The following is a 25,099-nucleotide window of genomic DNA, read 5'->3' on the forward strand; positions in this document are numbered from 1 at the left end:
ATTATAATAAAACATGAATACAAATTTACAAACAACAATTTTACTTATCAGTAAAATACACTGATAGTTAAATATTTGTTTGTCTCATATTATAACATACTAAATCAAAGTTAAACTTTTACCTATGTAATTAAAATGAATTCCTTAAACTGAATTCCTTAAGCTAAGGGATATCAAACCTAGTTTATTTGAGATGAAGAAAAGGAGTAGTCAAAGTGAAAGAGAGACCAACCTTCTTCCAGGGGAGCAATCCCAATAGATAAGTTCTCTAGAAATAAGAAGCTAGAGGAATGCCAACTGGATATATTTCTTAATGTGGGGTAGTCCCTTGATTAACATATGTTGGAAAATTCACAAGACTCAAATTGACGAATAATATGAAGGGTGTAAAAACTTTATTGCATCAAGAAAATAGGTGTAAGACAATATTATCAACCATGTGAAGCATTGAAGCAATACATATAAGAACGACTTAGATTATATGTAATAGTTAGATTATTAACAGCGTGCTTGATGATTTCCTTATTGTAATAGATGGTCTGCCTTCTACAAAAATGGATGAGAAAAGAGGTGTCAATGTGTTCAATCAATTTTTGGTTCTTGGTTGCGTATTATGGTCTTGGAAGAAAGAAGAATGATTAGAAAACCTCTTATGGATGGGATAAGTTACGGACCACTAAATGACTATAGCGCTCACATTTATGCCAAAGTGTCTTAAAAAATAAGATTTCATGTTTGATAATTGGATTGTTAAAGGATAAAAAGAAAACAAAAAAAATTCCCTCAAAGAAGATGAATTTTTTTTTATTCATTGAAATTTTAAATAAACTATTCAAAATCTATATTAAACCCATGTATCATAACCAACCCCATCATAAAAATTAAAAAACCAACAAAATTCCTTTTCGTTTCCAAAATAAATTACATTTGATATTAAATTTCTTGCTATCTGAATTATTTTTTTTATTATAAAATTTAAATGAAATACTCATTCAATAAAATCAGTTTAAAACTCCTTATAAATATAAATAGGGAATGTGAAATGATTGCGCAAATTTCTTTGCTATCCTGCCAAAATCCAATTTATTGAGTGCGATCCATGTATTTTTAGGAGGAAGTCCTTTTGACATGTTGGATTACGATATAGGCTTGAATTTCTTTACGCGGTGGTTTTGAAAATGTTTAAGATTGGATGACCATATACGCGTGAATTTCTTTACGTGATGGTTTTGAAATTGTTTAGGATTGATTCATATACAGAGATTCATAAATTTATAATAAAACAAAATTAGATTAAATTTGCTATATTTTGAGAAATATTATTTTGTTTGAAACATAATTTTTTTTAACTATAATTTTTAGAAATTATATTGATATTGATTTTATAGATGTATGTATAAATGTTCATATACCCTGTGTTAACTTCAGATAAAATGTCAAATGATTTATAGAGGAACACCAAATTTTAATGCTATTATAGAATATTTTATTTAAAGTAAATATTGAAATATAATATTTATTATTCACATTAAAATAGCATTGTTATCGTAGAGAATTCTTCACAAGAAAACTGTGTATATGAACAACTACGAAGATATACACTGAAAATCTTTTTTTTTTATAATATTATAATAATAACCTTAAAATGTATACATCTTCCATATTAAAAAAATAAATTATCTATCATATTTTAAAAAAATAATAATAATCTATATAATTAATGCAATAATGGGCCAAAATGACAAATGGGTTAGAGACGTTATAGTTACTCACTAACATTCCTACATTGTATCGATTGGAAAATTGAATTTATTAGATTACCAACTCAGGAAGCAGCTCAGTATTGATTCTTGACAAAGGAGGACGGAATGAATCCGCTGCTGGTCTTCCGAAGATTAATATTGACTGCTTAACTGGAAAGAGTTAGAGAAGGCTTAAATGATCACACCATAATGACTTTACTATTTCTACTCAGAAACTGAGCACGGACAATATTCGTAACGACTTTACTATTCGTGATGTATGAATTGAATGACCGAAACACACGAAAATGGCATTTCTGTTCATGTAGGGCACGATCGAGCTGATGGTGGCTGACGAGAACTGTACAATGGAAATGGACACAGGCCCGGAAACAGCCCAGAAAGTTGAAACAACCGGCCAGAACGCAGCTGTACTCTTCGTCCACACATGCTACTATAACTTTAGTCGGACTCGGCTGCATGTTATTATTGCAGGACGGGCCCGCTACTATCTTCTTTTCCTTGTGATTTCTCAGTCACATCTCGGAGATATCTGCTTGTCTTCTTTCGTTTTGGAAATAGTCAATACCGTCATCTTCGGGATTACACCTAAAATTCCATCAAGCAGATGGAATCATGGCCACCTGTTTGTTTTATCTTGAAATTTTAAAAGTGATTTAATAGTTGAATCTATTCCTTTGTCTTAATTTAAAAAAATATTCGATATATTTTATTTTGGGTTTTATACTCTCTTAAATGTCACTTTTCACTATTATGCACCTTTAGACTTAATGTTAGAGGGTTGGACAAAAATCAACCATTAAATTAATAATTAATAATAATTTTAAATTAATAATCAATTAATAAATAATAATAATTAACTAATAATTTTAAATTAATAATCAATTAATAAATAATAATAATTAACTTCAAATTTAAATACTCAAAACTTCAAAAATTCAAAAAGCACAAACCACAGATCTCTGAAATCCAATACTCAAAACTTATTTTAACGATTTTTCGGAGAGAGGGAGATAGCATAAATCTGAAAAGAAAACACCGTTGTCAGTATTCTGGAAAAGGCAGAATACTTCTGATACGCGCTGGATTTGATTCAGCGATTGTTTTTTGAATTTTAATCCAGCGATTGTTTTTTGAATTTTATTGAACTCGGACAGATTTAGTTGGAGGAACCTGGAAAGATTTAGTTAGGTCAAGATTACACGACGGTTAGTAATATGCATTTACTAGTGTTTTTTTCACTATATATAAATTCCCAAATAGATCTGGTTGGAGGAATTTGGAAAGATTTAGTTGAGGTCGAGATTGCAGGACGATCGAGAAAGAGAGAGGGAAAAGGGTTTTATGTTAAACTATAAATAAGCCAACGATTTGCAGGCACGGAGCTGAACAAAGTCTGTGTCCAGATCGCCCAAAATGGCGAAGATGGAGATGAAATCGCATTCAAAACCCTACCTGCCGCCAAGTTACTTTCTCCAAACACAAGAACTGATTGCTAAAAGAGGCATGTGATTGGAGATAAAAAATTTATAATTTTGATTAGAGATAAACCTTTTTTAACTTAAGTGTAAATAAAAATGGTTTTAGATTTGTTTTTTTATCTTAATTTATTTTCATTCACATGTAATTTCATAAAAATCATAATAAATTGTTAATTAGTGTTAGTTAGAGGAAAATTACTTTATTTAAGTTGACTAGAAATATGATAATTTTAATTTTTTATAAAAAAATTTACTTTCTATTTAAATATTATAATAATTTTTTTGATATTTTATTTCATGATTTTTAATAAGTAAATATTTTTAATATTGTTTTAGTTAAAGGAAAATTACTTCATTTTTAACTTGAGCAAGGTTAACACTTTGAGTAGAAATATAATAATCCTAATTTTTCTTTAAAAAAATTACTTTCTATTTAAATTTTAATAATTTTTTTGATATTTTATTTTATAATTTTGGTAAGTAAATATTTTTAATATTTAGTATAATAGTAGAATTTTTCTGGGCAAATAATGACTTGTTATTTATTATATTTTTAAAGTTGTTTGTTTTAGTGTTTAGGGGACTAAAGTGATGGTTGATATGTGTAAGGAATTACAAAATTGATTTTTTTTTTTTTTTTTTTAAATTAGGTTGGTATATATATATATATATATATATATATATATATATATATTCAAAAAAACTTTGTATTAAAAAAAATCCCTAAATCTTGTGAGTACTAAATCAAGAATAATTATTTTGAAGTTTATTTTCATCCACATGCAGTCCAATAAGAACCATAATAAATTGTTAATGAGTACTTCATTTAAGTTGAAAAAGGTTAAAACATTTAAGTTGAGAAAGGTTAAAACTGTGACTAGAAATATAATAATCTTAATTTTCATAATGACTTGTTATTTATTATATTTTTAAATAGTGTTTAGGAGACAAAAGTGATGGCTGATATCTATAAGGAATATATATATATATATATATATATATATATATATATAATTTTTTTTTAAACAAATTTAATTTTTCAATTTTGTAATTAGCACTATTTAAAAAAAAAACAACTTTAAAATTATAATAAAGAACAAGTCATTATTTGCCCAAAAAATTTCAACTATTATACTAAATATTAAAAATATCCTTCAGATCTCTCAAAATATGGAATCGAGGAGGACAAATTAATAACAAATTATGCACGTGCATGACAAATTATGCACCTACATAATAGATTTTTATATGGTACGATTCTTCTTCAATTTATGCCTTACGATGTTTCCTTTGCAACATTTGGTGTAATAGCTAGTATTATTATTATTATTCTTATTGTCATTGTCATTGTGGTAGGTAGCTAGGTGATGATGGTTAATATATTTTGAAATTAAATTTTATTATGTGTTTCAAAAGTTTTAAGAAACATATTTATAAATTATTATAATTTTGATATATTAAAATATTAGGGAGGTAATAATTGTAATACATATTTTCAAATTTTGATTTAATGTGGGTGTATATAAGTTATTTTAAGAAAGATGATTTTTAATATTCAACTTTTATAGGTTTATGTTTTTTTGAGGAAGTGTATAACACATCATTTCACAATAGTGTTTATGATATTTTCTTATTTTAGCAATGTTGATTTTCTTTTTCATGTACATATAGATATTTTGGTGTAGTTTAATCTATAGAAAAAAATGACATTTTTTCAAAACTTTTGTTTTTTTGGTTTGTTAATTTTAACCATAATTCTTAGTCTATTTAAACTTGAATTTAAGTTATTTAATCCATAAAATGACATTTTTTCAATTTTTTTTTTTTTAACCATAATTCTTAATAGATTTAAATTTGAATTTTAGTTAGTTAATCTATAAAATGTGAGTTCCCCAAGTTTTGTAAAGGTGTTGAATCCATTTATACATTCAAATATGTATTTTAAACTAAAAAAAAGAAGAGAAAAACACATTCTTTCTTGAAATTGTATATTGGGATTGTATAATAGAAATTGAGATGAGGAGAGAGATTGTGCACACATAAAATCACACTTGATACCTTTATTGATCACCACAATTACAAATATATAAGACATAAATTACTGACTTCAAGGCATCTAGATCATGACTACAACTCATACATTGGAAACAATAACTTCTAGACTGACTCCTTGTAACTCCTAATGACAACTACACATGACATGGAAGCATTACTTCCAACACCCTCCCTTAATGCTTACATGGAAAACATTGAAAACACATATTAAAACAACAATATGATATATGTCTCACTGGTCTTCATTAATACTCACATCCACTGTGAAATCTCGCAAACACCACTCTTTCACCACCACATCTTCGAGCTATCACTTGACCTCCATTTAAAACATAATTGTCTCTCACCATCATTGATGAACATTGCAAGATCAAGAATATTGACATCTCAGCCCGTTGGGTGATAAGAGTTGTTAGGTAATAAACCATCCTGTGGACCAACCACCATCTTTCAGATATTTTTCTTTTGACTATTTGTTGGTTTCTTGGATGGAGGTCTGGATACTGAATGTGTTTAAAAATTGATCAAACGACTTCACCTTACACAAGAATTGATGTTTCAGACACCGATGATTCCAATTTAAGAACCACCAACCCTTTTTTATAATCAATAAAAACACTCAAGAATTGATGTCCAATTTAAGAACCACCAACCCTTTTTTATAATCAATAAAAACACTCATGTTTCAAACACCGAGACTTCTAGTTTAAGAACCGCCAACCCTATTTTATAACCAATAAAAACACACATAACTTAATGTTTCAGATGCTCTTTATCTTTCCACAATAGCTAGATCTCAGATCCAACAACCAATTATCAGATCCAGATCAATGGTTTCACACTGCGGAAGTCGATTTCACCTCAGTTCCGATCCGTCGGCCTTTCATTCAAAAAGAAATAAAAAATCTACGATGGCTCAAGATCTAATCACTATTTTGCAGGCATAATCCTGATCTTGAAATATTTCTGCAAATTTTCGATTCACAACATTGATGTTGATCTGCGCACTTGGTGCTTATGCCCTCTCAACAACTTCAAAAAAGCAGAAGAATGTTGTCATTCAACACAGTGAAATGGAATCAAATGTGGTTAAATTCACATCGACCCTCATCGGGTATGACACATACCCCGGTAACCTCGCATGTAAAAGTAGGGAGTTAGAATTTTTATACAATTACCACAAGTAATTAATCAATTCACAACTCCACAAATCATCACTAACCATTAGATATACTATTCATTAGTACATCAAGTAATTTGCCATCAAGGACGGTAAGTTTCATAACCATTGCATAACCTTTACCATCACTGTAATAACATAAACTGTCTCATGAATCCATGCATCCATTTCTTGATATCCTTAACCATGTTAAATAATCATGTACTAAGACATTATGGTTGTCAGATCAGATAAAGAACCATCATCATTAAGGACCCATCATTATCAACGGACACATAAGGCAATCACATCAATCACACCATTTGAACACGGATATACCCTGGAAACCCCGTAGGGTGAAAACCAGCAAACGTTTAATCTTATTATTAAACGCTCGTGAGGGTTTTCACCCCTCACTCAATGGCTTATAAGGGATTCCATCCCTTAACCATTGTATTAAAATCTTTACAATGAATTATCATTAAGCTGTCACATAACTAGCTAAAAGCTAATATAATTTTCATGTAATCTTTTATTTACATACCGCCACATGCAACATTCCTTGTGGCATAATTGCTCTAGCAATGGACAATATTGTAGCTTGAACTCATCTGCATGGATGAATAATCCTTTTCCTACCATTGTTAAACATCACTTTCCTTTGGCACCAACCGCCATCTTTTCCTGTCAATGCTGTTGACACAATCTTGGCAACAAGATTAGTTACAATATCAATAATCCATTAAACAACCTCTAAAAATGATCTTTTATCATCTACTCATCTGCATGAGCAAGCATCACATACTACTACTAGTACATCTGTTCGAGTAAATTCTTGTTCTACTTTTCACACATATCTCTCTCTAAGAGATCTATCTATTAGTTATACAATCCATGTTTTCTCCTAAAACATATAACACATTAGTTATGTTTACATACCAAGTAATAACTACTGCTCTGCGCCCTTGCACATGCATTTCTTTCCACAGTTATTTTCCAAGATTTTATCATATTCTTGCTAACATACAAAGAACACATACTTGAAGTACGTATTCTCTTACCAAAAGAAGCTACAAGAATGAATAACTATAAGCCCAAAAGCACGCCATTAGCTAACCCTTCACACAATAGTGAAGTCCAATCAACCTGCAGTAACACTGGCGATTAGATTATCACATCAAAGAGATGAGACGCCCAGAGAGAGGTTCTTTCACGGTGTTTAAGAATGGTCACTGCATTCACAGAAAATATGGAACACAAAAATCGTAATACGGTGCATGCTGTGTGCAAAGACATTGAGGCCAAAGTTTCATTGTATTTGCAGAAAGCAATGGCTTATAATCAGCCACTAAGGTTTGGAGACGAGAATACAGCCGACGTAAGATTAAATATAATCGATTCGGCTGGAGTGGAGCATCTCGGAAATCCTCTTCTACTCCATTCTCAAGTGTTGAAGAAGGCTGAGTTTTTCGAAACCAAGCTTTTCCAGGGTGGGTCTTCGGCTAAGCGGCCGTTGGAAAAATGAAGGTAACATGTTCTTGCCATCATGCATGTAATGCATTTTTAAAACATCGACAGTTATCTAGATTCATAAAGCAATTAACATGAAATTCCCATGTAATTTATAGGAGGAAAAACTACATATACTTAGCCTTTCTCTTGCAGTTTCCTAAATCATTTAGCAAACCACCTTCCTTTTCCATTAAATAAAGTGTTGAATTCTTTACCTGGTGTGGCGGTCGAATCCTTTGGTCGCACCGTGTTTTTTTATTACCTCGAGTGCCCTCCCTTCTATCTGCCTTTACACGTTTATGTATATTCCAACCACCGCAGCATTAACATCTGACAAAGAACTACATACTCCGGAGCCACGTCAAGATCTGTATCTAAAGAGACCATAAGCTATTGTTCCATGATGTGACCGATATTCTGGGAGTTATTTTCCGGCAAAGAACCCAGAGATTTGTGCCCGTCAACCGACTCCCCAAAGTGCGTATGTTCGGCTTTGTTAAGATTCTAAAACTGGAATTCCAACTTCTTGGCCAGCTTTCATTTCAGATAAAGCGTTCTTGGCAGCCACCACTGCGGGACGATTAGGTTCAGTATTCATCCCTACCTTCCGCAGGTTCGGAACTGGCGGAGCGCCATTTGGATGAATTTGGTCGGCAGCCATAGATGGTTCGACAACACTTGTAGCCGAAAAAGTGTAACAGACCTCTTCCACTACTTCACACATTAAAGATTCATTTAATGCCCTCCCGAGAAAGCGGCCAGGCATTTCGTAATGCCCTCAGTCTCAGCGCTCCTCCACTCTTTCTTGATTTCAGATTTTACAAACAATAGGAATTAGTTTTGTAACTAATTCATAATTTAAAAATTATCTTTACCCCAAGTTATTATGATGGGGATATTACATACTCCCCCCCTTAACAGGAACACCGTCCTCGGTGTTCATCTCTCGTTGGGAACTTGAGATTTGCTCATGGTATAACCATCTAAACCACACAAAAAGATGATCATTCCTCTTTAAAATCCAAGATTTCATTCCAATAAATGACAATAACCGAAATAGTAATGATATAATCATAAGAAATATCATTAGTTAGGAGCATCAATAGTCATAAGCATTTGTAATTGCAAAAATATGCAACTTTTAATTGCCACCACTTGGCCCTTATTCATTCATAATAAACAATTCTCTGTGTCAACTTACCATTACTTACCATCTATTCTTGAAAATCATGAATACCTTCATGTAAGCATTTTAATAGTGGTTGGACAACTCTTCAACCCTCCATGGTAAGTAATTCCTGTAACATATGACTAACAAATTCAATCACATTAGTCACTATATTTTGAGTCAAATGAAATACGTTTGACGATCAATCAATTGTGCAATGCTAGATGATTTCTAAATCTCAGTACTTTTACAAGTACTTAAAGAGCACTAACACTAATCATCAATTGATAAATCACTTCTCACGTGCACACTGAACGAATTCTCACTAAAGACATCCGCAAAGTACTTCTAAAAGTACCAAAAGAGCACCCAGCTCTCTAATCATCAAAACAGTCAATCACTGCATCAAGCAAAAAAAACTGTCTTAGCTCCCACTAAGATGTTCACAAAATTAATAATACAATAAAGGAATTAAAATTTCCAATTACTCCTTATTGAGCACTAAGCTCATCTCCTGTTAAATGTGCATAACACATTTCACACAACTATATATAGAATTTATTTTTAACATCACATACAACTGATTAGTTAATTCCTTTAGCCATGAGACCACAATGGACTAAAGAATTCCCAACCCATGGGAACTGGTTTCCACAACCAAATCGAGTCATTCTCACATCCAGACAGTTTCTTTGATAGAGACCTTACCAGGTCTAACATGGAATTCCACTGGCCAACCAGCTCAAGAATTCCAGGGAGAGTAAATCTGGGCAGACAAGTACCATCAACCCCTCCGGGCAGGTAGCTGCCATCAACCCAAGGCATTCCAGCCTTTCACAATCCGGGCAGACAAGTACCATCAACCCCTCCGGGCAGGTAACTGTCATCAACCCAAGGCATTCGAGCCTTTCACAATCTGGGCAGACAGGTACCATCAACCCCTCCAGGCAGGTAACTGTCATCAACCCAACTATCTGCAACTGTCTGGCATGTTAAATTTCTCTTTTATTATTCTTTCTCAAAGTAATTTACACAATGAACCATATGAACATTGTCATTAGCACAACAAACATGCATGTATACCATGCATCTACACTTAACCCTCAACATGGGTCCATAACATCTAGATTGATGGAAACATATCTATCATACACGTTGTATGCATGCAAATTTCCAAATAACATAATTCATGCATATCATATAACATCATTCTTTCTCATTTATGATTGCAATTCACATTGCAGCAATTTATGTGATGAATTTTCTTGTTGCCATTAAGCTACCACTACTTAATCCCATCAGCAACATTAGTTATAAATATGCATCAGTTAACACGTATTCAATTCCCAAGAATGTGCATGCATACAATATTGTCATGTATAAGAGCATATGCAAATACTCATTAATGTATAAATGTCAACAACAGTTGAGTTAATACTCTCAGCATTCCCAATTTTGCCATAGTCTGTTGTTCCAATTCAAATCATCATTAATGGAGTATTATCTCACGTTTACTATGGCTAGCTTGGGTCATGCATTGTTAATGTAATTAAACATAATCTCTCTAACATACAAAGATCATAACTCTATATCATAATGACTAATCTTTGTGCATACCATTGCTTATCATATAAGCCTTCTTTAATGTATGCAACACATATTCCTTTCACTAGAATACTACCATCATTTCATACAACAAACTACATACCTCTTTCTTAAAGGAAGTCATTTTAACCTCATTCTTCCATCTTCCTATATGAGGGTTTCTCAAGATTCCCTTTCAAGGAATCATTAAAGATATGCATCTTTACGCATAAAAATCAAGATACAAAAACAAGGTTTACTTATCCTTTATGCATCAAAATCAAGCAATCAACACCACTCATCCAACAAGACAATCTCTCCAAGAGATTATTATTTTCAAGAAAGCTAACATGACCACTTTCTCTAAGTACACACAGACTCATACTACCCTTATGTGCATGCAACATGTGTTTTCTCCTACACAATTATTTTTACTTCAATGCACATAGTTCTTTTCATGAAACAAGTAAGGATTTTGTTTCTTGCATGAACACTATTCTAATGTGTCTTTAAGGAAAGAACCTCTATTTTTATTTTCAAGAAAATTCTCATAAAATCCTGCATCTTCATACATGAAGTATGCATACTCTTAGGATGAGACTATATTTATGTATATATGTAATATACTCTTTCCTCAAGAAGTTAGAAATGAATATCTATGTGCCTAGAAGCACATCCTTAGCTATCTTTTATCATGCCTATAATGCATAATCATTTCGCTAGAACTTAGAAACTAACTAGAATCATAATGCAATTAGCATATATATATATTTCCAAGAAGCTTTTATCAAATAAAGATACATATTTTAATTCAAGAAAACTTGGCCACCTTCCATGCTATGTCCTCAGGACATTTATATGCCTCATCCTCTTTTCTCAAGAAGATACTTTGGCTATATTTAGCAAGGATTTTATAGACAAGAGACAAGCATTTCACACACAAGACTCACGTGGAGTCTTTCTAATAGGAACTACCTATTTTCTTTATTAAGAAAGTATATAAAATAATCAATCTTTAACTGCATGCCTTAACACATTTCCTTTACCAAGAAAATCTATAAAAGAACTATTCTTTTATTGCATGCATTCAAATACTTTCTCTACTAAGAAATCATATAAAACATTCATACGTGTTCTTCAAGGAAGTGAGCAAGATACTTATCTTATCCTTGGATCAACATGCATAACTTACAAATTAAACCACCCTTACCAGAAGCAATTACTCTACTTATGCAATTAGAAGCATAATCTCCTAAGTGTCACACATGCACCAGAGCTACCACTTGGTGCTATATGCAACAACTATCATAACACTACTATGTGACCATTTCAGAATAATGAGTTCAAGGAGACATGATGAAAATTATTAACATCAACACACTATAGTTATCATTTTCCAACTCCTTAAGCATGGTCAAGGGAATACTCACATGCACATCGAGCGCTATCTAGTCATCCCCAGACTTAGAGTCTTCTTGCAAGATTCTGACACTCAAAGCTTGCGCTATCTGGTCACCACCAGACTTAGCGATTTCTTTTTCCCATCTCCGTCTATCCCTATAGTACGATCTTCTTCCTTCTCCTTGCTTCCTTTTCCTGTGGAAGCATCTATAGTTGGGGAAGGTAGTTAGAGTTTACTGACAACTGCATTAGCACAAGTAGTCTACTTATGAATAATTATCACATATAATTATACCAGGAATGGGTCCTAGAAATGTTACCCACTGAACATGCCTCTCCAATTAAGTTCACACTGGAATGCAACATGCATAAGAAATCCATCATTCCCATAGTGGAGATAAATTCAACCATCATTAAATCGAGGCTCCAATGGTTTTTACCTCTCAACAAGTAATGATAAACACATACCATGCTAATGGATTTCACTTAATTAGAGGGTAATCATCATTAAATCTATTAAGACATAAGCATATACTATTCATCATGCATTCTCATGGTGAATAAAATCAAGAACTCTTCTCATGAACAACTGGACTATAGCACAGAGAGTGTAAAAATCTTCATACACACATTCCATGCATGTAACATCAATCAACCTTCACTTATTTTCGAATTTGTAATAATCTTAAGTCCAATTGAATTAATGCATATAAGTTCTATGGGTTAGTCATACAACACTAACCAATCTCAACTACCAATCGTCTTCATGCATCCATGACAAGACTGAATCAAAAGTTAGTTATGACAATCAAGTCTCGCTGCTTGACTCATTGCAAGTTTCCAATATCTAAAGGGGTTCTTCTAATGTCCTTTTTAAAACAATTTTTCATCCTATTCAAGGATGTTCCCCTAATTTATGTTCATGCATTGGCTCATTAAGTTTTGTTCATTGTAACTTCAATTTTGTTCATTAAATGCATCATTGTTATTGCCATATTTGCAAATCAAAACTTGGTAGTTGATTGTCACTTCCCTCAATGAGTGTTCAATATTGTTCATGAATGTAATGAGTACTCAATATTGTTCTTAGGTGTGACAAAAGTTTCATTGTCTTTTATCCTCATCAGGAATCTAACGTTATGAACGTAGTTATGCAACAACTTATTACTTACTACTTAAAGCAGTTATAAACATGAATCACACCTATCATGCCAAAAGTAGTGTACTACATAAATGAATATGTGAATGATTAAACTCGTACCTGAGTTAATGCCTACTGATGGCGTACCTCAATATCCTTTCCGCTTACCAATTCCCAAAGGCGCCAGTACTGCAACCTTTAGCTCTGATACCACTTGACACATACCCCGGTAACCTCGCATGTAAAAGTAGGGAGTTAGAATTTTTATACAATTACCACAAGTAATTAATCAATTCACAACTCCACAAATCATCACTAACCATTAGATATACTATTCATTAGTACATCAAGTAATTTGCCATCAAGGACGGTAAGTTTCATAACCATTGCATAACCTTTACCATCACTGTAATAACATAAACTGTCTCATGAATCCATGCATCCATTTCTTGATATCCTTAACCATGTTAAATAATCATGTACTAAGACATTATGGTTGTCACATCAGATAAAGAACCATCATCATTAAGGACCCATCATTATCAACGGACACATAAGGAAATCACATCAATCACACCATTTGAACACGGATATACCCTGGAAACCCCGTAGGGTGAAAACCAGCAAATGTTTAATCTTATTATTAAACGCTCATGAGGGTTTTCACCCCTCACTCAATGGCTTATAAGGGATTCCATCCCTTAACCATTGTATTAAAATCTTTACAATGAATTATCATTAAGCTGTCACATAACTAGCTAAAAGCTAATATAATTTTCATGTAATCTTTTATTTACATACCGCCACATGCAACATTCCTTGTGGCATAATTGCTCTAGCAATGGACAATACTGCAGCTTGAACTCATCTGCATGGACGAATAATCCTTTTCCTGCCATTGTTAAACATCACTTTCCTTTGGCACCAACCGCCATCTTTTCCTGTCAATGTTGTTGACACAATCTTGGCAACAAGATTAGTTACAATATCAATAATCCATTAAACAACCTCTAAAAATGATCTTTTATCATCTACTCATCTGCATGAGCAAGCATCACATACTACTACTAGTACATCTGTTCGAGTAAATTCTTGTTCTACTTTTCACACATATCTCTCTCTAAGAGATCTATCCATTAGTTATACAAGTCCATGTTTTCTCCTAAAACATATAACACATTAGTTATGTTTACATACCAAGTAATAACTACTGCTCTGCGCCCTTGCACATGCATTTCTTTCCACAGTTATTTTCCAAGATTTTATCATATTCTTGCTAACATACAAAGAACACATACTTGAAGTACGTATTCTCTTACCAAAAGAAGCTACAAGAATGAATAACTATAAGCCCAAAAGCACGCCATTAGCTAACCCTTCACACAATAGTGAAGTCCAATCAACCTGCAGTAACACTGGCGATTAGATTATCACATCAAAGAGACGAGACGCCCAGAGAGAGGTTCTTTCACGGTGTTTAAGAATGGTCACTGCATTCACAGAAAATATGGAACACAAAAATCGTAATACGGTGCATGCTGTGTGCAAAGACATTGAGGCCAAAGTTTCATTGTATTTGCAGAAAGCAATGGCTTATAATCAGCCACTAAGGTTTGGAGACGAGAATACAGCCGACGTAAGATTAAATATAATCGATTCGGCTGGAGTGGAGCATCTCGGAAATCCTCTTCTACTCCATTCTCAAGTGTTGAAGAAGGCTGAGTTTTTCGAAACCAAGCTTTTCCAGGGTGGATCTTCGGCTAAGCGGCCGTTGGAAAAAAAAAATGAAGGTAACCTGTTCTTGCCATCATGCATGTAATGCATTTTTAAAACATCGACAGTTATCTAGATTCATAAAGCAATTAACATGAAATTCCCATGTAATTTATAGGAGGAAAAACTACATATACTTAGCCTTTCTCTTGCAGTTTCCTAAATCATTTAGCAAACCACCTTCCTTTTCCATTAAATAAAGTGTTGAATTCTTTACCTGGTGTGGCGGTCGAATCCTTTGGTCGCACCGTGTTTTTTTATTACCTCGAGTGCCCTCCCTTCTATCTGCCTTTACACGTTTCTGTATATTCCAACCACTGTAGCATTAACATCTGACAAAGAACTACATACTCCGGAGCCACGTCAAGATCTGTATCTAAAGAGACCATAAGCTATTGTTCCATGATGTGACCGATATTCTGGGAGTTATTTTCCGGCAAAGAACCCAGAGATTTGCGCCCGTCAACCGACTCCCCAAAGTGCGTATGTTCGGCTTTGTTAAGATTCTAAAACCGGAATTCCAACTTCTTGGCCAGCTTTCATTTCAGATAAAGCGTTCTTGGCAGCCACCACTGCGGGACGATTAGGTTCAGTATTCATCCCTACCTTCCGCAGGTTCGGAACTGGCGGAGCGCCATTTGGATGAATTTGGTCGGCAGCCATAGATGGTTCGACAACACCTGTAGCCGAAAAAGTGTAACAGACCTCTTCCACTATTTCACGCATTAAAGATTCATTTAATGCCCTCCCGAGAAAGCGGCCAGGCATTTCGTAATGCCCTCAGTCTCAGCGCTCCTCCACTCTTTCTTGATTTCAGATTTTACAAACAATAGGAATTAGTTTTGTAACTAATTCATAATTTAAAAATTATCTTTACCCCAAGTTATTATGATGGGGATATTACAGGGTATTTGAGACATAGTTACCAAATTCGAATTCCAATTCGATTCGATACGAAAAAAATTCGACCCTATAAAATTCAATACAGAAAAAATTCGATATTATATATCTTACACATAATTTTTATCTTTATTTTTTATTTTTTAATTTAAATAAACAATCATTATATGAAAATTCATTAAATCTTTCTCTACCAAGTATATTTACGTTTACTTATTTCCAACATTAATTTCTCCTATTTAAAATTTTATAGACCCCTTCTCTCTAAAACAGCTTAGAAATAATAAAAATCAAAATGCGTAAAATTAATTATTATTGTAGATTAAATTAAAATAATCAATTTTCTAACTAAATCGTTAACCATATTTACCATTTTAGGGAGAAATTTAATACAAATTGTTTTTTTTATAATATAAGAATTATTGTTTTTTATAAAAATTATTGTTAGAGTTTTCTGGTTAATCCTCTTATAAAAAGTATCTGTATAAAAAATTATAAAAACTATTTTTCAATTCTCAAATTTTCACGGGTAAAACTCGATTTACTTACTCCATGATTTTATTAGGATCCCTGGTTACACAGGCCGAGCTTCATTGCTCTACACAGGGCAGTGGCAGCACAGTGGACGCTGGACATACCTGATAGAAAGCTTTGACCAAAATCATTCAACGCTGACCCGTACCGAATTGAAAACTGACGAATTATTGGCCGTAGCGAATCGAATCAGCGGATTTCCGAATTTTTTTTGCCGGTACGGCCGAACTTGGTAACTATGATTTGAATGATTGGGCGAGATGTCGAGCTTTAGGATGGCTTCGACTTCCACTTGACTGGTGCAGTCGATCTAGAACGAAGTTTGCCCAAGGCCAACAATAACGTAGCATTTGAATTACACTTAACGACGTAAAAGAGGCACACGCTTGGGAAGGTCTCCTGCCATTTGTGCCACAAATCCACCACGACTTTGAGGTCGAGAATGTAAAATGGGTTGTTCACATCGTTGTTGTCGATAACGGACTGCACCATCTCGTTCACAGCTTTTTCCTGCAACCTTGACCACAGAGCCATCACCTTTCAGCTCTTTAGTTTAGGGCTCGCTCGTTGCATATAGATCTAGGAAACTAAGCACACAAATCCACAGATCTACACGAGAAAACACTTCACACACCACAATATCCATATATACATAGGGAAATCTCACACTTTGCAAAAATAAAATTCACAACAAAAAATGAAATCTCTCACACCTATACTAATATCTGTACAGAAATAATAACAGTTAGGATCCTTTACATCTTCTTGGCCCTCCTTTGAGGGAGTCAAGCGAGTACCAGCTTTGATACCATAATAGAAATTGAGCTCTGAGGAGAGAGATTGTGCACACAACAAATGACACTTTATACCTTTATTAATCACCACAGGTACAAATATATAAGACATAAATTACTGACTTCGACACATCTAGATCATGACTACAACTCATCCATTGGAAACAACAACTTCTAGAATGACTCCTCGTAACTCCTAATGACAACTATACATTACATGGAAAATTGAGTTTAAGTTATTTAATCTATAAAATTGAGTTGTATAGGTGTTCAATCTATTTATACATTCAAAATTGTATATCAAGATTCCGATAAAAGAAATTATTTCGTTTATAAATTAAGCTATAACATTTTAAATACAATAATAAAATTTGCTAAAAAAATAGTTAATATTTATTGAGAGTAGTTTATGATACATTTGTTATACTAAAATCTTATTTTAAAATTTGAAAAAATCATTATGAAATGCATGGTACCAACTTATACCTAAATTTAAATCCTTAAATCTAAATTTAAAATAAAACTAAGCTGATTAAAAAAAAAATAAAAATAATTAATAATCTTTTAAACCATCGGAAAAAACCAATATATTTAAATCTAGCTTTAAAATAAAACTAAGCTCATATAAAATAATAATAATAATAATAATCTTTTAAAGCATCGAAAAAAGCCAATAAATTGCTCTGAAGCATTATGCATTAAAATCCTTAAATCTCAATTTAAAATAAAACTAAGCTGATAAAAATTAATAATAATAACAATCTTTTAAACCATCGAAAAAGAACAATACAATGACTCTGAAGCATTAAGATCCTTAAATCTAAATTTAAAAAATAAACTAAGTTAATAAAAAAATATAATAATAGTAATCTTTTCAACCATCGAAAGCAACGAATACGATGACACTGAAGCATTAAGCATTAAAGAAACCAATACAGTGACACTGAAGCATTAAACATTAAAATATAATTGGAATTTCAAAGTTAAATATTAATAATTTTATTAATCAGGAATATTAACTTTAATTAAAAAATTAACCATCTTTTTAAGAAACAAATTACTAAATAGTAAATAATTTATTTACCAAATTCCATCGTTGTAGAGTAAGTAATATACAATATAACTTATTTTTACCAAATCCTATCGTTGTAGAGTAAATAATATACAATATAACTTATTTTTACCCAATTCTATCGTTGTAGAGTAAATAATATACAATATAACTTGTTTGCCTCCACACCCACAGGTACAAATTAACGATGGGCTTCGAAGGGATGTTTTGCTGGTTTGTTGGACCACTACCGAGGAACTAAAGAAACGCTAATAGATCCATGAGATCTCTGAGATGGAGCAGCAGTTGATCTGGTAGGTTCGGAAGCGGCGTTGGAATTCTCGGATCCGGCTGCAGTGGCATCTATGAAAGCTGGTTGTGTAGGCGGAGCAGGGATCTCTGAATTATTGGTTAACATCAACCCAACCTGTGACATCGCCGGCCGCAGCCCCCAGGAACCTTGAGTGCAAAGAAGTGCAACCGTGATGACCCTCAAGACCTGCTCTCTTGGGTACTGCCCCTCTAACGTTGGATCAACAATATCCAAAGCTCGATCACGCTTATATTGATTCCAAGCCTACATCACCGTCAACGTTATTTTCTATTCTCTGCTTCTCAATGAAGTTTTTGCTATAACTATCAAACAAAAATTATACGATATTTTAGAACAGAACACACCCATTGTAGAAGAAGGTTCATAGGGGCTGGCAGTGTTGGATCTATGCACTTTCTCCCACTCACGATCTCAAGAACCACGATCCCATAACTATAAACGTCTGCCTTTTCTGTTAATTGCCCATGGACGGCATACTCCGGCGCAGTGTAGCCTCTGTCTCATAAAATATTAGCAGAGCCCATAAATTAGTGCCAGGAACACACAAAACTTATTAAATGAACGACACAACTTACATTGTTCCTCCGACTCTAGTAGAAACATGGGTTTGGTCTTCTGGGAAGAATCTAGCCAATCCAAAATCTGCTATTTTAGGATGAAATCTCTCATCTAAAAGTATATTTCCACATTTGATATCTCTGTGTATAATGCGAACGTTAGAGTCTTCATGTAGATATGCAATGCCTCGAGCTACTCCCACTATAACGTTTAAACGGTTTTCCCAGCTCAGAGGATTTCTGATCTCTCCTGTTTATTGCCAGCAAAACATGTCAAACCCTTAATAAAAGTAATTGAACCATTTCACATAATTTCGAAAACAATAGAATGGCCAAAATATCTATACAAGCAAATGAACCAGTAGACATAATTTTGAAAAACAACTTGAATGGCGAAAAATAGTTCTAATGAGAACAGCCCATCAAACAAATGGTTGTGAAGACTGTTATTTGACATGAATTCGTAGACCAGCAAACGCTCCTGCCCTTGCGTGCAACATCCGAGTAAACGAACAAGATTGCGGTGACGGACGTTTGTGAGGAGCTTCACTTCTGTTACAAAGTCCTCCTCAGCTTGAGTGTCCTAATGCCTTCCATTCAGTTTCTTCACAGCAATATCCCTCCCATCTGGAATTCTTCCCTGTTCAGTAATATCCCTCCCATATGGAATTATCAATTGACAGCGCAAAAAATTGGGCAAACCAATGAAATCCACGTTTGATAGTATACCTTACAAACTTCACCAAAGCCTCCTTTGCCAAGCATGTTGGTCCTATGAAAGTTCTCAGTTGAATCTCTCAAAAGCTTGTAATCAAAATAAAGTTGGCCGAAATTTCCTCTGGAACCCAAATTCTCATCTGGGTAGACAATGATAACAATACGTTTCTCATAACAATTATAACCAGGTCAAAAAACTGAGACGAAAGCAACATGAAGGTTATAATGCAATGATATATAATCACCTTTTCGAGCATAGCCCTTTCGATGTCTGATACGTCGATAGAAAACCAAACACAGCACTGCAATAATACTTGTGGCTACGATACTTCCCAGCAAAATGGGCACTATTTTCGACAATGATTTCCCTGACGACGATTGCAAATTCGTTGAATTGGTGGACACGCCTTTGGGTGATAATTTTCCTGGCGATTTACCTGATGACGATGTCAAATTTGTTGAATCTGAGATTAAATCGAAACAAAACAATCAACTGCCATTTTATAACATGGCAGTATGAACATTGAGAACTAAACAGCTGCAACAAGTTGCAACAAATTTATAGAACGTGTGCGCGATTCATAGATGTTATGCTTAAAAGGAAATTTAAACGGCATTGTCTAATGTTTTGGAGTTTTTTGGAGCTAAAATCAGGTGAAATAATTTATTTGGCAAGATGGTGATTTCTATTGATTAAAGTTAGGTTTTTATTATATAAATAGATTCAGTTTCTGTAAAGTTCACAAATCAAATTTGCAACTTTAAAGGTCAAAAAAACCTCCAAAACATGAGGCTAAACAATCAACAGACCTGAACAAGATGCTATATGATGATTAAACAGCAAATCCACAGAATGATAATTAAACAGAAAATAGCTGTACCGAAGTAGAAAATTCTCACTAGAGGCTATTATGTCGGAGAAAAACGAATAATTTGAGTAGTGCATAGAACAGAAAACAAAACAATCAACAGACATATCATATGCAAATTAAAGTTTAAACCACAAAAACTTGCAACAGATCAAGAATTCTCGTAACGGAAGTCTCGTTATAAAACAAGTAATTTGAGTAACGCATAAAACAGTCCGCCCCGAGACCTCGAGCTTCTTGCTTGGGAATACACTTGAGTAAAACATTCCGAGCATCATTCAAGCAGGTTTGGCAACTACTATTGGTAGTGGAGGGCCAACACTGAGCGAGACCATATAAGGAGTCATCAATGGTGCCAATCGTATAACCGTAATCGTTTTCTATAAGTTGCGCGCTTTCTATGAGTTGATTGGATAGGGCAGTGGCTCTCTGAGATAAGGCCTGTGGATCGCTGTCATTTGAGGAGAAACAGTATTGAATAGCGTCGACGTCCCCTGTATACAAGTCATGGAAGTGGTCACTACTATACTCCTCATACTTGAGGAAACAACCATCTAGATGAATCCGACTACCAGAGTTTTCGAGACATTTTGCTTTTATTCGTTTCACCGCTTTCTTGACGCAGTCTGAGCACTCGCCAGGAGATAAATAGTTCCGACACACTGCAACACCAGAGACACTGTTTTCAAGTGAAGTAGCGTAGCCATTCGAGGAAACATTTGAGGAGAGGGATTCTAAAACACGATCCCGAGTTTGCCAAAAGTCTGTAGCATTAGCATTGGCATAAATTGGGCCGCACCATATCTGTTCATACGGGGGAATATCGGTTGCTACAGCTACTGAAATCATCAGAGCCGCTGAAATAACCAGAAAAGAAAAATTCGTATCTTCCGCCATGAGTTGAGCAAATTAACAATGCATGGATTAAAACCCAATATGTTAATAACTGTTATATATAAATGGTATGCTGATTATGGATGTCGCGTGAGCAGTGCTCACAATATGTACACCCTGACTGGAGGGAAAAAACTATCCCAAGACGCACTGATTTCGTGGGACCAGTCCTTGCACAACAATGGAGAAATAGAAAACGGGGAAAGACTTTGACTTAATTTATTTCAATGACGAATGAATTATGCAAGTACATAACCGTCTGAGAAAAAACTCTCGTTTATACGCGTAGTCTGACAGTTCACATCTTTTTCTACGCGTAGTCTAACCGGTAGACATTCCTATCAATTGTGATGTTCAATGTCCGACAGCTCTGATATTTTTATATCCGTAGACTGTAGTTTAACTCACGCTTGGAATTAAAAAAAAAAAACAGAAATCTTTGTAAAATGAAAATTTTAGAACGGGAGTTTGTTTTTTATCCCGTTATTTTAAGTTTTAAAGAAAATTTAACACTTACAAATTAGTACGGTAGTGATGAAGATTTTAATGTATTGCGAATAATTAAGAGAGATTGTTTAGCTATAAAATTTATTTGATCTTAAACGAGGGAAAACAAATTATGAGTTTCACTATTCTAAAATGGGAATTTTAAGAAATTTAAGACATTTATTTAAGACGAAATTATCATTTTGTTTTAAAATTGTTAATCTGTCTTAAATTATTATTTTTAATTTTGCGATTTCTTAGTTTCTGGTTTCCCTTTTTCCATGTCCTTTACTACCTCTAATTTGCAATAGCTTGCTCCTCCTCTTTCTCCGGGAGCGGTAGTCCTTCTCTGTCGCGTGGAAGAGCGCATCCACCTCCCCTTTAGGCGGGCCTCAAAGGTTACAAGCCCAAATTTCCGCCTAGACGAAGGCATCTCCCTCCTCCTCCTTGCTCGAAGCCTATTCTCTGTTGTTATGAATCAAAGAATGGGTGGGGATTTTGGTTTGCGAGGAGTTCGAGTCTCCATTTATTGAATGTTTGAAACCTATTCTCTGTTGTGGATGGACAAGCCCAGGAATGCATCAAGATTTTGTTCTATGAGGAGCTGGAGTATACCTTCATCGAATGTTCAAAACCTATTCTTTGTCGTGGATGGACGAGACCAAAGAATGGGCGGGGATTTGGTTTGCAAGGAGCTAGCATCTCCATTAGTTGAATACATAGGTAAGGAAGGAGGGAAGCCCATCCAATCAATAGTTGGACCCATGCTTTCAAGACGAAGATCCAGCCCCTCCCATAGGTTATTGTTCTTGTCTCATTTGGGCTACAAGGTAAGGGTTTGTTTAGCCTCAACCTTCCTTCCTTGTTGGAACAATAATTATCTTTCAGCGATGGGATCAAACAATCTGGGGTATGAAATTGCTCAGCAAATTTAGGGTTTGTAAGTAAGAACTGCATAAAGACTTGTCTTCAGTGATTTGACTTTTTCGTGTCCCAATGGGGTCCTCTTGTCTCTGCCCGCAACGTGATTTGGTAAACACTTTGTATGTGTACCAAGAGGGATGAACCTTCTGAAAGATATAACTAGTCATTTCTTCTCGTTTCATCTTTCTCTGGACTCCATAGGACTTGGTCCACATCTGGACTCCATAGGAAACTTCTCAAGCTTGCAAATCCTTCTTCTCAATGGTAATGAGTTCACCGACAATGTTCCACACGAGATTGGCAATTTGAAGTCATTGTCCAAGATGGATTTCAACAGTAATGGATTCTCTCGAGAGATAAGTTATTGTAAGCTCGACTTCATAGATTTGAGTTGGAATGAGCACAGTAGACCCATGCCCCACAAGATAATCAATATGAGGATTCTCAATATCTCTATAAACCATTTGGTTGGAATCATTCCTTTAGATATTGAAAGCATTCTAAGCCTAACATCTGTGGATTTCTCCTACCACAATCTCTCAGGTTTGGTTCCTAGTATTACCCTGTTCCCTTCAATGCAACTTCCTTTGCGAGTAATCCTAAGCTATGTGGGTCTTATTTGGAACCTTATAATGAAATATCTGCATCAAAGGAATGTCATATCAAAGGTCTATTTTCTTCAACTTTCAAGTTATTTTTAGTCATAAGGCTTCTCGTTTGCTCCATGGTCTTTGAAGTTTCTATTGTTATTATATCCAAGGAAGTAAGAAAGCAAACACTTCAAGGAAAAGGAAGCTGACTACATTTCAAATGTATACTTTTACTGTAGATTCAACAACTTATGTGATTTGCTAAAACACAAGACAAGAATCTAATCTACTCTCCTCAGCGGAAACGAAAAATGATTGATGAAAACAATAAGCAGAAAGAGGAAGAATATCAATCTCACATAACACAATATTTCTCTGGGGAAAGCAACTGCTAAAAATCCCGACTATCTATATTGCATTAACCATAAGAACCGAGAAGAAAATAAAATGCTTATTTGTCTTAAATAATTCTTGAACTAGTACAATCTAACTCTTTACCTCATAGGCCAGCTCAAGCCAACACTTAGCCAATTTTGCTACTTGCCAAGCCCCTAGCTCCTTGTGCAATTAGTCAAAGGATCTAGATGAATACAATATTCTCTTCTCAACATTGAGCTCAACCTGCAAAAGTATTTCCTATCCTTTTCTTGACTGACTTCCTTTGGCATATACTTAGCCAAACTCATAGCCTTTATGATCCCAATTCCTTGCACTGTTCCCTTAGGAATTAACGCCTAATTAATGAGGGAAATTCTTCAATTATGAACTGTGCAATTCTCATAAGCCTTCCTCTGATTGCATGCACCATATGTACAAGTTAGAAAATTATACAATTGATAATACATTGTCCCTCAACTGGGTCTTCCTCTGAACTAACATGCATGATTTATTTATGAGTGAATCTTCAGTTAACTGGTGTGGTACTGGTGATGCACTCGTGCACTACTCCACTACTAGATCTCCTATTAGTTCCCCCAGTAGTTAGAAGTAGTTTAATTGACTATAACTCAGTTAGACTAAGTTATCTAGTTACAACTCAAAAGAACTCAACCTGGACCCCTAAAATTTAGAGATCACTCTACATGACTCTAGATAGATTTCCAACTCAATTTTACTAAGCCAACTAAGTAAAATTAACTTAGTTAATTGCTACAAGCTTTTATGAGAATAGATTTTCGAATTAATTCACAATTTAATTCAAAGACAAATTAAATTAGAATTTCTAGATGCTATTTTTAACATTTCTTGTTGCAATTTTCAACACTCCCTCTCAACAAGAAAGGAATTCAACTCTATCCCGATCTGGTACCTTTGGAATGTTGTGCATGCAACACTTGTCACTTTTGTTGTTGCTACTACAACATCTACAATAAAAAAGCATCCAACTTTAATCAATATGATGCATTTTTCAC

General features: G+C 34.2%; 2 protein-coding genes across 2 annotated transcripts; both read right to left on the bottom strand.

Annotated features, from left to right (window-relative positions):
* Positions 1-18,563: 18,563 nt before the first annotated feature.
* On the bottom strand, positions 18,564-19,664 carry LOC149183018 (cold-responsive protein kinase 1-like). Its single transcript, XM_089414778.1, has 4 exons — positions 19,632-19,664; positions 19,226-19,458; positions 18,995-19,145; positions 18,564-18,893 (listed from the first exon to the last, which is right to left on the bottom strand). Exons 1-4 carry the CDS (start codon positions 19,662-19,664, stop codon positions 18,564-18,566), a joined length of 747 nt encoding a protein of 248 aa, XP_089270904.1.
* A 1,255-nt stretch (positions 19,665-20,919) lies between these two features.
* LOC149183019 (cysteine-rich receptor-like protein kinase 42) lies at positions 20,920-21,690 on the bottom strand. The gene has a single exon (XM_089414779.1). The coding sequence runs from the start codon at positions 21,688-21,690 to the stop codon at positions 20,920-20,922; it is 771 nt and encodes a 256-aa protein (XP_089270905.1).
* Between the last annotated feature and the right edge of the window lie 3,409 nt (positions 21,691-25,099).

The sequence above is a fragment of the Pinus tabuliformis genome, chromosome 3_2 (assembly GCF_031772625.1).
Source record: "Pinus tabuliformis cultivar Carrire ecotype Pingquan chromosome 3_2, CPIR1, whole genome shotgun sequence".
In the NCBI taxonomy this organism is placed as follows: Eukaryota; Viridiplantae; Streptophyta; class Pinopsida; order Pinales; family Pinaceae; genus Pinus; species Pinus tabuliformis.

Bases quoted from the DNA above. Each gene is read 5' to 3' on its own strand.
- LOC149183019 (XM_089414779.1), bottom strand. From the start codon at position 21,690: ATGGCGGAAGATACGAATTTTTCTTTTCTGGTTATTTCAGCGGCTCTG.
- LOC149183018 (XM_089414778.1), bottom strand. From the start codon at position 19,664: ATGTCAAATAACAGTCTTCACAACCATTTGTTT. The intron at 19,459-19,631 runs GATGGGCTGTTC...TGGCAATAAACA, and splicing joins GTCTTCACAACCATTTGTTT to GGAGAGATCAGAAATCCTCT. The intron at 18,894-18,994 runs GTGTGTTCTGTT...ACGGTGATGTAG, and splicing joins TGAACCTTCTTCTACAATGG to GCTTGGAATCAATATAAGCG.